Here is a 14,228-nt window from a genome sequence, read left to right as displayed (position 1 = left end):
TACCTCCTGATCCCCTGACCCCCTCTACCCCCTGACCCCCTCTACCTCCTGACCCCCTCTACCTCCCTCTACCTCCTGACCCCCTCTACCTCCTGACCCCCTCTACCCCCTGACCCCCTCTACCTCCTCTACCTCCTGACCTCCTCTACCTCCTGACCCCCTCTACCTCCTGACCCCCTCTACCTCCTGATCCCCTGACCCCCTCTACCCCCTGACCCCCTCTACCTCCTGACCCCCTCTACCTCCCTCTACCTCCTGACCCCCTCTACCTCCCTCTACCTCCTGACCCCCTCTACCTCCTGACCCCCTCTACCTCCCTCTACCCCCTGACCCCCTGACCCCCTCTACCTCCTGACCCCCTCTACCCCCTGACCCCCTCTACCTCCTGACCCCCTCTACCTCCCTCTACCCCCTGACCCCCTCTACCTCCTGACCCCCTCTACCTCCCTCTACCTCCTGACCCCCTCTACCTCCTGAACCCCTCTACCTCCTGACCCCCTCTACCCCCTGACCCCCTGACCCCCTCTACCTCCTGACCCCCTCTACCTCCTGACCCCCTGACCCCCTCTACCCCCTCTATCCCCTCTACCTCCTGACCCCCCTCTACCTCCTGACCCCCTCTACCCCCTGACCCCCTCTACCTCCTGACCCCCTCTACCCCCTGACCCCCTCTACCTCCTGACCCCCTCTACCCCCTGACCCCCTCTACCTCCTGACCCCCTCTACCTCCCTCTACCTCCTGACCCCCTCTACCTCCCTCTATCCCCTGACCCCCTCTACCCCCTGACCCCCTCTACCCCCTGACCCCCTCTACCCCCTGACCCCCTCTACCTCCTGACCCCCTCTACCTCCCTCTACCTCCTGACCCCCTCTACCTCCCTCTATCCCCTGACCCCCTCTACCTCCCTTCCCCCCTCTACCTCCCTCTACCTCCTGTCCCCCTCTACCCCTCTCTACCTCCTGACCCCCTCTACCCCCTGACCCCCTCTACCTCCCTCTACCTCCTGACCCCCTCTACCCCCTGACCCCCTCTACCTCCTGACCCCCTCTACCTCCTGACCCCCTCTACCCCCTGACCCCCTCTACCTCCTGACCCCCTCTACCTCCTGACCCCCTCTACCCCCTGACCCCCTCTACCTCCTGACCCCCTCTACCTCCCTCTACCTCCTGACCCCCTCTACCTCCTGACCCCCTCTACCTCCTGACCCCCTCTACCTCCCTCTACCCCCTGACCCCCTCTACCCCCTGACCCCCTCTACCTCCTGACCCCCTCTACCTCCTGACCCCCTCTACCTCCTGACCCCCTCTACCTCCCTCTACCTCCTGACCCCCTCTACCTCCTGACCCCCTCTACCTCCCTCTACCCCCTGACCCCCTCTACCTCCCTCTACCTCCTGACCCCCTCTACCTCCTGACCCCCTCTACCTCCCTCTACCTCCTGACCCCCTCTACCTCCCTCTACCTCCTGACCCCCTCTACCTCCCTCTCCCTCCTGACCCCCTCTACCTCCTGACCCCCTCTACCTCCCTCTACCCCCTGACCCCCTCTACCTCCCTCTACCCCCTCTACCTCCTGACCCCCTCTACCTCCCTCTACCCCCTGACCCCCTCTACCTCCCTCTACCTCCTGACCCCCTCTACCCCCTGACCCCCTCTACCTCCTGACCCCCTCTACCTCCTGACCCCCTCTACCCCCTCTACCCCCTGACCCCTCTACCTCCTGACCCCCTCTACCTCCCTCTACCCCCTGACCCCCTCTACCCCCTGACCCCCTCTACCTCCCTCTCCCTCCTGACCCCCTCTACCTCCCTCTACCCCCTGACCCCCTCTACCTCCTGACCCCCTCTACCTCCTGACCCCCTCTACCTCCCTCTACCCCCTGACCCCCTCTACCTCCTGACCCCCTCTACCTCCCTCTACCCCCTCTACCCCCTGACCCCCTCTACCTCCCTCTACCCCCTCTACCTCCTGACCCCCTCTACCTCCCTCTACCTCCTGACCCCCTCTACCTCCCTCTACCTCCTGACCCCCTCTACCTCCCTCTCCCTCCTGACCCCCTCTACCTCCTGACCCCCTCTACCTCCTGACCCCCTCTACCTCCTGACCCCCTCTACCTCCCTCTACCCCCTGACCCCCTCTACCTCCCTCTACCCCCTCTACCTCCTGACCCCCTCTACCTCCCTCTACCTCCTGACCCCCTCTACCTCCCTCTACCTCTTGACCCCCTCTACCTCCCTCTACCTCCTGACCCCCTCTACCTCCCTCTACCTCCTGACCCCCTCTACCTCCCTCTACCTCCTGACCCCCTCTACCTCCCTCTACCCCCTGACCCCCTCTACCTCCCTCTACCTCCTGACCCCCTCTACCTCCCTCTACCCCCTGACCACCTCTACCTCCCTCTACCTCCTGACCCCCTCTACCTCCTGACCCCCTCTACCTCCTGACCCCCTCTACCTCCCTCTACCTCCTGACCCCCTCTACCTCCCTCTACCCCCTGACCCCCTCTACCCCCTCTACCCCCTCTACCTCCTGACCCCCTCTACCTCCTGACCTGCTCTACCTCCCTCTACCCCCTGACCCCCTCTACCTCCTGACCCCCTCTACCCCCTGACCCCCTCTACCTCCTGACCCCCTCTACCCCCTGACCCCCTCTACCCCCTGACCCCCTCTACCTCCTGACCCCCTCTACCTCCTGACCCCCTCTACCTCCCTCTACCTCCTGACCCCCTCTACCTCCTGACCCCCTCTACCTCCCTCTACCTCCTGACCCCCTCTACCTCCCTCTACCCCCTGACCCCCTCTACCTCCCTCTACCCCCTCTACCTCCTGACCCCCTCTACCTCCCTCTACCTCCTGACCCCCTCTACCTCCCTCTACCTCCTGACCCCCTCTACCTCCCTCTACCTCCTGACCCCCTCTACCTCCTGACCCCCTCTACCTCCCTCTACCTCCTGACCCCCTCTACCTCCTGACCCACTCTACCTCCTGACCCCCTCTACCTCCTGACCCCCTCTACCTCCCTCTACCCCCTGACCCCCTCTACCTCCCTCTACCTCCTGACCCCCTCTACCTCCCTCTACCTCCTGACCCCCTCTACCTCCTGACCCCCTCTACCTCCCTCTACCTCCTGACCCCCTCTACCTCCCTCTACCTCCTGACCCCCTCTACCTCCTGACCCCCTCTACCTCCCTCTACCTCCTGACCCCCTCTACCTCCCGACCCCCTCTACCTCCCTCTACCCCCTCTACCTCCCTCTACCTCCTGACCCCCTCTACCTCCCTCTACCTCCTGACCCCCTCTACCTCCTGACCCCCTCTACCCCCTGACCCCCTCTACCTCCTCTACCTCCTGACCTCCTCTACCTCCTGACCCCCTCTACCTCCTGACCCCCTCTACCTCCTGATCCCCTGACCCCCTCTACCCCCTGACCCCCTCTACCTCCTGACCCCCTCTACCTCCCTCTACCTCCTGACCCCCTCTACCTCCTGACCCCCTCTACCCCCTGACCCCCTCTACCTCCTCTACCTCCTGACCTCCTCTACCTCCTGACCCCCTCTACCTCCTGACCCCCTCTACCTCCTGATCCCCTGACCCCCTCTACCCCCTGACCCCCTCTACCTCCTGACCCCCTCTACCTCCCTCTACCTCCTGACCCCCTCTACCTCCCTCTACCTCCTGACCCCCTCTACCTCCTGACCCCCTCTACCTCCTGACCCCCTCTACCTCCCTCTACCCCCTGACCCCCTCTACCTCCTGACCCCCTCTACCCCCTGACCCCCTCTACCCCCTGACCCCCTCTACCTCCTGACCCCCTCTACCTCCCTCTACCCCCTGACCCCCTCTACCTCCTGACCCCCTCTACCTCCCTCTACCTCCTGACCCCCTCTACCTCCTGAACCCCTCTACCTCCTGACCCCCTCTACCTCCTGACCCCCTCTACCCCCTGACCCCCTGACCCCCTCTACCTCCTGACCCCCTCTACCTCCTGACCCCCTGACCCCCTCTACCCCCTCTATCCCCTCTACCTCCTGACCCCCTCTACCTCCTGACCCCCTCTACCTCCTGACCCCCTCTACCCCCTGACCCCCTCTACCTCCTGACCCCCTCTACCCCCTGACCCCCTCTACCTCCTGACCCCCTCTACCTCCCTCTACCTCCTGACCCCCTCTACCTCCCTCTATCCCCTGACCCCCTCTACCCCCTGACCCCCTCTACCCCCTGACCCCCTCTACCCCCTGACCCCCTCTACCTCCTGACCCCCTCTACCTCCCTCTACCTCCTGACCCCCCTCTACCTCCCTCTATCCCCTGACCCCCTCTACCTCCCTTCCCCCCTCTACCTCCCTCTACCTCCTGTCCCCCTCTACCCCTCTCTACCTCCTGACCCCCTCTACCCCCTGACCCCCTCTACCTCCCTCTACCTCCTGACCCCCTCTACCCCCTGACCCCCTCAACCTCCTGACCCCCTCTACCTCCTGACCCCCTCTACCCCCTGACCCCCTCTACCTCCTGACCCCCTCTACCTCCTGACCCCCTCTACCCCCTGACCCCCTCTACCTCCTGACCCCCTCTACCTCCCTCTACCTCCTGACCCCCTCTACCTCCTGACCCCCTCTACCTCCTGACCCCCTCTACCTCCCTCTACCCCCTGACCCCCTCTACCCCCTGACCCCCTCTACCTCCTGACCCCCTCTACCTCCTGACCCCCTCTACCTCCTGACCCCCTCTACCTCCCTCTACCTCCTGACCCCCTCTACCTCCTGACCCCCTCTACCTCCCTCTACCCCCTGACCCCCTCTACCTCCCTCTACCTCCTGACCCCCTCTACCTCCTGACCCCCTCTACCTCCCTCTACCTCCTGACCCCCTCTACCTCCCTCTACCTCCTGACCCCCTCTACCTCCCTCTCCCTCCTGACCCCCTCTACCTCCTGACCCCCTCTACCTCCTGACCCCCTCTACCTCCTGACCCCCTCTACCTCCCTCTACCCCCTGACCCCCTCTACCTCCCTCTACCCCCTCTACCTCCTGACCCCCTCTACCTCCCTCTACCCCCTGACCCCCTCTACCTCCTGACCCCCTCTACCCCCTCTACCCCCTGACCCCTCTACCTCCTGACCCCCTCTACCTCCCTCTACCCCCTGACCCCCTCTACCCCCTGACCCCCTCTACCTCCCTCTCCCTCCTGACCCCCTCTACCTCCCTCTACCCCCTGACCCCCTCTACCTCCTGACCCCCTCTACCTCCTGACCCCCTCTACCTCCCTCTACCCCCTGACCCCCTCTACCTCCTGACCCCCTCTACCTCCCTCTACCCCCTGACCCCCTCTACCTCCCTCTACCCCCTCTACCTCCTGACCCCCTCTACCTCCCTCTACCTCCTGACCCCCTCTACCTCCCTCTACCTCCTGACCCCCTCTACCTCCCTCTCCCTCCTGACCCCCTCTACCTCCTGACCCCCTCTACCTCCTGACCCCCTCTACCTCCTGACCCCCTCTACCTCCCTCTACCCCCTGACCCCCTCTACCTCCCTCTACCCCCTCTACCTCCTGACCCCCTCTACCTCCCTCTACCTCCTGACCCCCTCTACCTCCCTCTACCTCCTGACCCCCTCTACCTCCCTCTACCTCCTGACCCCCTCTACCTCCCTCTACCTCCTGACCCCCTCTACCTCCCTCTACCCCCTGACCCCCTCTACCTCCCTCTACCTCCTGACCCCCTCTACCTCCTGACCCCCTCTACCTCCTGACCCCCTCTACCTCCCTCTACCTCCTGACCCCCTCTACCTCCCTCTACCCCCTGACCCCCTCTACCCCCTCTACCCCCTCTACCTCCTGACCCCCTCTACCTCCTGACCTGCTCTACCTCCCTCTACCCCCTGACCCCCTCTACCTCCTGACCCCCTCTACCCCCTGACCCCCTCTACCTCCTGACCCCCTCTACCCCCTGACCCCCTCTACCCCCTGACCCCCTCTACCTCCTGACCCCCTCTACCTCCTGACCCCCTCTACCTCCCTCTACCTCCTGACCCCCTCTACCTCCTGACCCCCTCTACCTCCCTCTACCTCCTGACCCCCTCTACCTCCCTCTACCCCCTGACCCCCTCTACCTCCCTCTACCTCCTGACCCCCTCTACCTCCCTCTACCCCCTGACCCCCTCTACCCCCTGACCCCCTCTACCTCCTGACCCCCTCTACCTCCCTCTACCTCCTGACCCCCTCTACCTCCCTCTACCCCCTGACCCCCTCTACCCCCTGACCCCCTCTACCTCCTGACCCCCTCTACCTCCCTCTACCTCCTGACCCCCTCTACCTCCCTCTATCCCCTGACCCCCTCTACCTCCCTTCCCCCCTCTACCTCCCTCTACCTCCTGTCCCCCTCTACCCCTCTCTACCTCCTGACCCCCTCTACCCCCTGACCCCCTCTACCTCCCTCTACCTCCTGACCCCCTCTACCCCCTGACCCCCTCTACCTCCTGACCCCCTCTACCTCCTGACCCCCTCTACCCCCTGACCCCCTCTACCTCCTGACCCCCTCTACCTCCTGACCCCCTCTACCCCCTGACCCCCTCTACCTCCTGACCCCCTCTACCTCCCTCTACCTCCTGACCCCCTCTACCTCCTGACCCCCTCTACCTCCTGACCCCCTCTACCTCCCTCTACCCCCTGACCCCCTCTACCCCCTGACCCCCTCTACCTCCTGACCCCCTCTACCTCCTGACCCCCTCTACCTCCTGACCCCCTCTACCTCCCTCTACCTCCTGACCCCCTCTACCTCCTGACCCCCTCTACCTCCCTCTACCCCCTGACCCCCTCTACCTCCCTCTACCTCCTGACCCCCTCTACCTCCTGACCCCCTCTACCTCCCTCTACCTCCTGACCCCCTCTACCTCCCTCTACCTCCTGACCCCCTCTACCTCCCTCTCCCTCCTGACCCCCTCTACCTCCTGACCCCCTCTACCTCCTGACCCCCTCTACCTCCCTCTACCCCCTGACCCCCTCTACCTCCCTCTACCCCCTCTACCTCCTGACCCCCTCTACCTCCCTCTACCCCCTGACCCCCTCTACCTCCTGACCCCCTCTACCCCCTCTACCCCCTGACCCCTCTACCTCCTGACCCCCTCTACCTCCCTCTACCCCCTGACCCCCTCTACCCCCTGACCCCCTCTACCTCCCTCTCCCTCCTGACCCCCTCTACCTCCCTCTACCCCCTGACCCCCTCTACCTCCTGACCCCCTCTACCTCCTGACCCCCTCTACCTCCCTCTACCCCCTGACCCCCTCTACCTCCTGACCCCCTCTACCTCCCTCTACCCCCTGACCCCCTCTACCTCCCTCTACCCCCTCTACCTCCTGACCCCCTCTACCTCCCTCTACCTCCTGACCCCCTCTACCTCCCTCTACCTCCTGACCCCCTCTACCTCCCTCTCCCTCCTGACCCCCTCTACCTCCTGACCCCCTCTACCTCCTGACCCCCTCTACCTCCTGACCCCCTCTACCTCCCTCTACCCCCTGACCCCCTCTACCTCCCTCTACCCCCTCTACCTCCTGACCCCCTCTACCTCCCTCTACCTCCTGACCCCCTCTACCTCCCTCTACCTCCTGACCCCCTCTACCTCCCTCTACCTCCTGACCCCCTCTACCTCCCTCTACCTCCTGACCCCCTCTACCTCCCTCTACCTCCTGACCCCCTCTACCTCCCTCTACCCCCTGACCCCCTCTACCTCCCTCTACCTCCTGACCCCCTCTACCTCCTGACCCCCTCTACCTCCTGACCCCCTCTACCTCCCTCTACCTCCTGACCCCCTCTACCTCCCTCTACCCCCTGACCCCCTCTACCCCCTCTACCCCCTCTACCTCCTGACCCCCTCTACCTCCTGACCTGCTCTACCTCCCTCTACCCCCTGACCCCCTCTACCTCCTGACCCCCTCTACCCCCTGACCCCCTCTACCTCCTGACCCCCTCTACCCCCTGACCCCCTCTACCCCCTGACCCCCTCTACCTCCTGACCCCCTCTACCTCCTGACCCCCTCTACCTCCCTCTACCTCCTGACCCCCTCTACCTCCTGACCCCCTCTACCTCCCTCTACCTCCTGACCCCCTCTACCTCCCTCTACCCCCTGACCCCCTCTACCTCCCTCTACCTCCTGACCCCCTCTACCTCCCTCTACCCCCTGACCCCCTCTACCCCCTGACCCCCTCTACCTCCTGACCCCCTCTACCTCCCTCTACCTCCTGACCCCCTCTACCTCCCTCTACCCCCTGACCCCCTCTACCCCCTGACCCCCTCTACCCCCTGACCCCCTCTACCTCCTGACCCCCTCTACCTCCCTCTACCTCCTGACCCCCTCTACCTCCCTCTACCTCCTGACCCCCTCTACCCCCTGACGTTATGTTTTTAGAGTGGTGGCAGCAGTTGCTTTGAAAATATTCACACATGTGTAAACTGCTGGCACTCCTACAGTTTTGAAAGCTCACACACATATTATATATAGAAACATTCACACAACTGGGCTGATTCGTACAATGTAAGTATCTAAGCTGTGTGACCTACCGTTTTTGAGGTATGATGATTTGTTCGGCAACTGCGCTCTCCATTGAAACATATGGTGTCGTACTAACTTTTTAGCGTTTTTTTTTGTAGCACAGAACTCAGCCAAAGTGGAATAGAGACACATGATCTTCACTGGTGGGGGGCGGTGGGTAGCCCGGCGAGGAGTACACCGTCCCTGACTGGCTATGACCAAAAGGGGCGGAGCCTCGTCACCACACCACTATTCCCACCACAGAACCCACTTTTCAGCCCCTAAGTGGGCTAAAGACACACAGTCTTTAATGGTGGATGCATGGAAATTGCCCGGAGGTCACTGTACTGTCCCCGACTAGCTGTGACCCAAGGGGGCGGAGCCTAACCAGCACGCCACTATCCACGCCACGGGCCCCACAACTCAGCCCCTGAGTGGGCTAGAGACACACGGTGTTCACCGGTGGAGTCAGGTAGGTGGCCCGGAGAGGGGTACACTGTCCCCAACCAGCTCTGACCTGAGGGGGCGGAGTCTCACCACCACGCCGCTATCCACACCACGGGCCCTATAACTCAGACCCTGAGTGGGCTAGAGACACATGGTCTTCACCGGTGCGGGCGGGTAGGTGGCCCGGAGAGGGGTACACTGTCCCTGACCAGCTCTGACCTGAGAGGGCGGAGTCTCGCCACCATGCCACTGTCCACGCCACGGACCCCACAATTCAGCCCGAGTGGGCTAGAGACGCACGGTCTTCGCCGGTGGGTTCATGGAGATTGCCTTGTCTGTAGTAGTACTAGCAGTAGCTGTTACATGCAGCTGCAGCAGCTAGCCCACCTCACATTTTCTCCAGGAAATGTACTTTCTAGTTTTATCTATTATCTATTGCCCTGAAATTAGAGAGTCTCAAATGAGAGCTGAAAGCTGCAGTACGCCAGCTTGTCCACCAGATGGCAGAGGAGTAACAGGGTGACAAAGCTACCAGGTTCAATTTCAGTTTCATTTTCTCCTGATTCCTCATGCTCTCTCTCATCCACAGCCTTCTCATAACCTATTGGAGGGGAAGATCAGAGGCTCCTCCTCCCTGACCTCCCCAACCAATGAGGAGGGGCGGAGACGGACACGTGAGGAATCAAGGAAGTGTTTCAGAGAGAAAGGCTGTTGTGGGTGTGGTGGCGTGGCCTAGGCGCGCTGACGGACCTGCACATGCTGGACTTCCTGGATGTGTTGGTGCTGGGGGAGGAGGGCGGAGTCTGGTAGGACCAGGGGCAGTCAGACCCCTTCAGATCCACCATCACCTGCAGGAAACACCGGGCATCAGCTCTCCCTCATTACATTACATTCATGCAGCATTACGTTCATCTAAAGAGACTCACGATGATTGCATTTAACCTAGAAGTCAGTGTACTACTACTCACCAGAACTCACAAGTGCATCTCCTTTCCAAACAAGTGACTAATAGCATAATTTAGTGCTAAAGTCAAAGTGCAAGAGTAGTAACAAAAAATACAATAGGTGCTTAACAGGGAGGATCGTTGTAGTACTTCTTGAAGAGATGAGTTTTGAGGCTGTGGTGAAAGATGTGCAGCGACTCTGCTGTCATGACCTCAGTGGGCAGTTCGTTCCACCCCTGCGGGGCCAGGACAGAGAAGAGCCCTGACCGTGTCGTGATCGCAGGGGCCTCGGAGTGACGGGGCCCCAAGGAAGCAGAGCCCCAACCCCCCGGGAACAGTGGATCAGCTCGCCCTCACCTCCCCAAGCCTCCCATAAGCACCGCTGCAGATGGGCGGTGTGTTCATACTGAGGAGTGACCTGAACCAGCAGAACTGGGTCACAGGGGGGCAGCGTCCTACCTGCTCGCTGGCGGGGGGCAGCTTGTGGGGGTCCATGGTGAGGGACTTCAGGTCGTCGGTGAGGGTCTCTAGGTGGGTGATCTCCCCCAGCATGGACATCTCCTCCTCCTGGCACAGAACACGCCAGGTGGCACGGTCACTGGAGCTGCCGCAGGGCTACTGACCACCGCTGGCTAATGCTATCTTTACATACCACACAGGCTAGCATTCAGGCTAACGATTCGACCCGTGGTATATGACTGTATATGTACTTTATATATAGTATATGGTGGGCCTGAGCATGGCTACTTGTGGAACAAACTGGATATGTATATACCAGTGGCGGCAGGTGACTCAAAAAACTGAGGAGGACAGGAGGAAGAGAGGCGAACCGCCCATGGGCGCCGGGGGGAACTTTCCCTCAGTCAGTTATTATTTGAAATATCAGCTTTAAAGTGGATTTACAGTCAATTTTAGCATATGAAAAACTGAATAACACTTTCTTTAACTACATGCAGCATTTATTTATCATATTCATGATAAAATATTACAAAACAACAATAAAACATTGTAAGCAATAGTTGTTGTAATGGATTGTAGGCTACTCTTCTCTAAAGAGAGAAAATAATTGATATTGGTGAGGTGCTGGAGAGGTTAGGTGATATATGAAAAATGTTTTTGATTAGGGGACACTCAGGTGTGCTGGCTCTCAAACAGTTTGTTGGAAAAAAGATTTGAGAACTGGACAATGGAATACGTTGCACAGCAAATGCAATATCCAACAGTTCGCTCATGGCTAGCTAGCAATGGTACAGCTATGGGATTAGCTCATTTGGGTTGCTGTCAAAGCTGCCACTCTTATGTTGCTATAGCCTAAAATTATCAGAACAATATGAACATTCAGTTGAAAGTTTTACATCCACCCATCCATCACTGGATGAGGAATAAGCACCGCAAAGCGATCAATTCTCACGCAAGCAGGAGCCAGGCTGTGGATTTCTCCGATCCGGTGTTGCGACCCAGTCTAGTATTTATGTCAGCTTGGGTATTTAGATGGCTAGAATCAAGACAAATAGATGAACAGTTTGATGTATAATATGTCCCATAATACTTTCGGATGTATTATATTATGGAGCTACAAACACACAAAAAGTCTCCGATGGCACAGAGAAGAGAAACACAGACATCAACGCCGACTCAATCGGCCTTCACTGTGGTATCTGGAATCTGGAATGTGATTGGACTAACAAAATGTCAATATCTGAATCCTGTTCAGACAGGGCCGGAGGACTGTCCTCCCTTGCGGTAATTTTTCAGCGTTTTGGCCAATCACAAATTAGCAAGAAAAAAGGCATTACATTGATTTAAGAGAAAAGAACCCGCCCTAAGGGAGGCTAGCCTCCCTTCCATAGATATCTATGGGTCCTCCAGCTGCATGTTATAGATGTCACTGTTGGAGCTTTAGAATTTCAATAATGGGTTTTTATCCATAGGGAAAACCTGCTTTATGAACAAAACTGAGATAATATTAATTATGAATAAATAAATTCATACATTTATATTTTAATCCCTCTCTTCTCTCCAAAAACTGAGGAGGACTGTCCTCCCCTGCCTCAATGGACGAGTCTCCACTGGTATATACATGTATATACAGTACAGTATATAGTATATAGAGTGTATATGTATATATAGCATATAGAGTGTATATATATAGTATATAGAGGGTATATGTATATATATAGTATATAGAGGGTATATTTAAGCAATAAACCACTCGAGGCCGTGTGTTATAGTGATTTTATAACAGCTAGGGGGCGTTGTTAGGCACGACGCAAAGCGGGGTGCCTAAAACCCCCCTAGTTGTTATAAAATCCCTATAACACACGGCCTCGAGTGGTTTATTGCTTTTATACAACGGTTACTACAGCTATTAGTGTAAAATAAACACACAGCAATGTAAAATATTTACATTTATTCAAAACGAAGCATCATTCCCTCAATTCCGCCGAGCAAAATAGTTCCCCTAACAAAAGGGTTGCCAAGCAACAACAACAAGTAAAATGCATTGGATCCAATGGGAGGCGCGTTAATACTGAAAATGGAATGATATGCGGTCCCAGGTGTGTGTTACAAAGTATTTTAACACGGCTTCCAGCCAATCAGAATCAAGAACCAGAACTAACCGTTGTATAAGTATAGTATATAGAGTGTATATGTATATATAGCATATAGAGTGTATATATATAGTATATAGAGGGTATATGTATATATATAGTATAAAGAGTGTATATGTATATAGTATATTGAGCGTATATGTATATATAGAGTGTATAGTGTATATACAGTATACGTATAGTGTATATGTGTGTGTGTATAGTAGAGTGTATATATATAGTATATAGAGTGTATGTGTGTGTGTATAGTAGAGTGTATATATATAGTATATAGAGTGTATGTGTGTGTGTATAGTAGAGTGTATATATATAGTATATAGAGTGTGTGTGTGTGTGTATAGTAGAGTGTATATATATAGTATATAGAGTGTATATATGTGTGTGTGTATAGTAGAGTGTATATATATATAGTATATAGAGTGTATGTGTGTGTGTATAGTAGAGTGTATATATATAGTATATAGAGTGTATATATGTGTGTGTATAGTAGAGTGTATATATAGTATATAGAGTGTATATATGTGTATATTAGAGTGTATATATATAGTATATAGAGTGTATATATGTATGTGTGTGTATAGTAGAGTGTATATATAGTATATAGAGTGTATATATGTGTATAGTAGAGTGTATATATATAGTATATAGAGTGTATATATGTCTGTGTGTGTATAGTAGAGTGTATATATAAAGTATATAGCGTGTATATATGTGTGTGTGTATAGTAGAATGTATATATATAGTATATAGAGTGTATATATGTGTGTGTATAGTAGAGTGTATATATATAGTATATAGAGTGTATATATGTGTGTGTGTATAGTAGAGTGTATAGTATATAGAGTGTATGTGTGTGTGTATAGCACAGTGTATATATATAGTATATAGAGTGTATGTGTGTGTGTGTGTATAGTAGAGTGTATATATATAGTATATAGAGTGTATATGTGTGTGTATAGTAGAGTGTATATATATAGTATATAGAGTGTATATGTGTGTGTATAGTAGAGTGTATATATATAGTATATAGAGTGTGTGTGTGTGTGTATAGTACAGTGTATATATATAGTATATAGAGTGTATATATGTGTGTGTGTATAGTAGAGTGTATATATATAGTATATAGAGTGTATATATGTGTGTGTGTGTATAGTAGAGTGTATATATATAGTATATAGAGTTTGTGTGTGTGTGTATAGTAGAGTATATATATATAGTATATAGAGTGTATATATGTGTGTGTGTATAGTAGAGTGTATATATATAGTATATAGAGTGTATATATGTGTGTGTGTATAGTAGAGTGTATATATATAGTATATAGAGTGTATATATGTGTGTGTGTATAGTAGAGTGTATATATATAGTATATAGAGTGTATATATGTGTGTATAGTAGAGTGTATATATATAGTATATAGAGTGTATATGTGTGTGTGTGTATAGTAGAGTGTATATATATAGTATATAGAGTGTGTGTGTGTGTGTGTGTGTGTATAGTAGAGTGTATATATATAGTATATAGAGTGTATATGTGTGTGTGTATAGTAGAGTGTATATATATAGTATATAGAGTGTATGTGTGTGTGTATAGTAGAGTGTATATATATAGTATATAGAGTGTATATATGCGTGTGTGTATAGTAGAGTGTATATATATAGTATATAGAGTGTGTGTGTGTGTGTGTATAGTAGAGTGTATATATA

General features: G+C 55.3%; 1 protein-coding gene across 1 annotated transcript in view; it reads right to left on the bottom strand.

Annotated features, from left to right (window-relative positions):
- LOC311326426 (protein MTSS 1-like) overlaps positions 1 to 14,228 on the bottom strand; it is a gene marked incomplete at both ends in the record, with an annotated part of 109,262 nt that overhangs the window by 32,623 nt on the left and 62,411 nt on the right. The window contains 2 exons of the mRNA XM_084459319.1: positions 9,717 to 9,814; positions 10,370 to 10,477. Of these exons, the coding sequence (XP_084315445.1) occupies positions 9,717 to 9,814; positions 10,370 to 10,477 (206 nt within the window). The remainder of the gene's footprint in view (positions 1 to 9,716; positions 9,815 to 10,369; positions 10,478 to 14,228) is intronic.

Source organism: Borostomias antarcticus, assembly GCF_949987555.1.
Source record: "Borostomias antarcticus genome assembly, chromosome: 27".
Classification (NCBI taxonomy): Eukaryota; Metazoa; Chordata; class Actinopteri; order Stomiiformes; family Stomiidae; genus Borostomias; species Borostomias antarcticus.
Note: the sequence above shows the minus strand (reverse complement) of the source record. Positions and strands in the feature narration are given on the sequence as shown.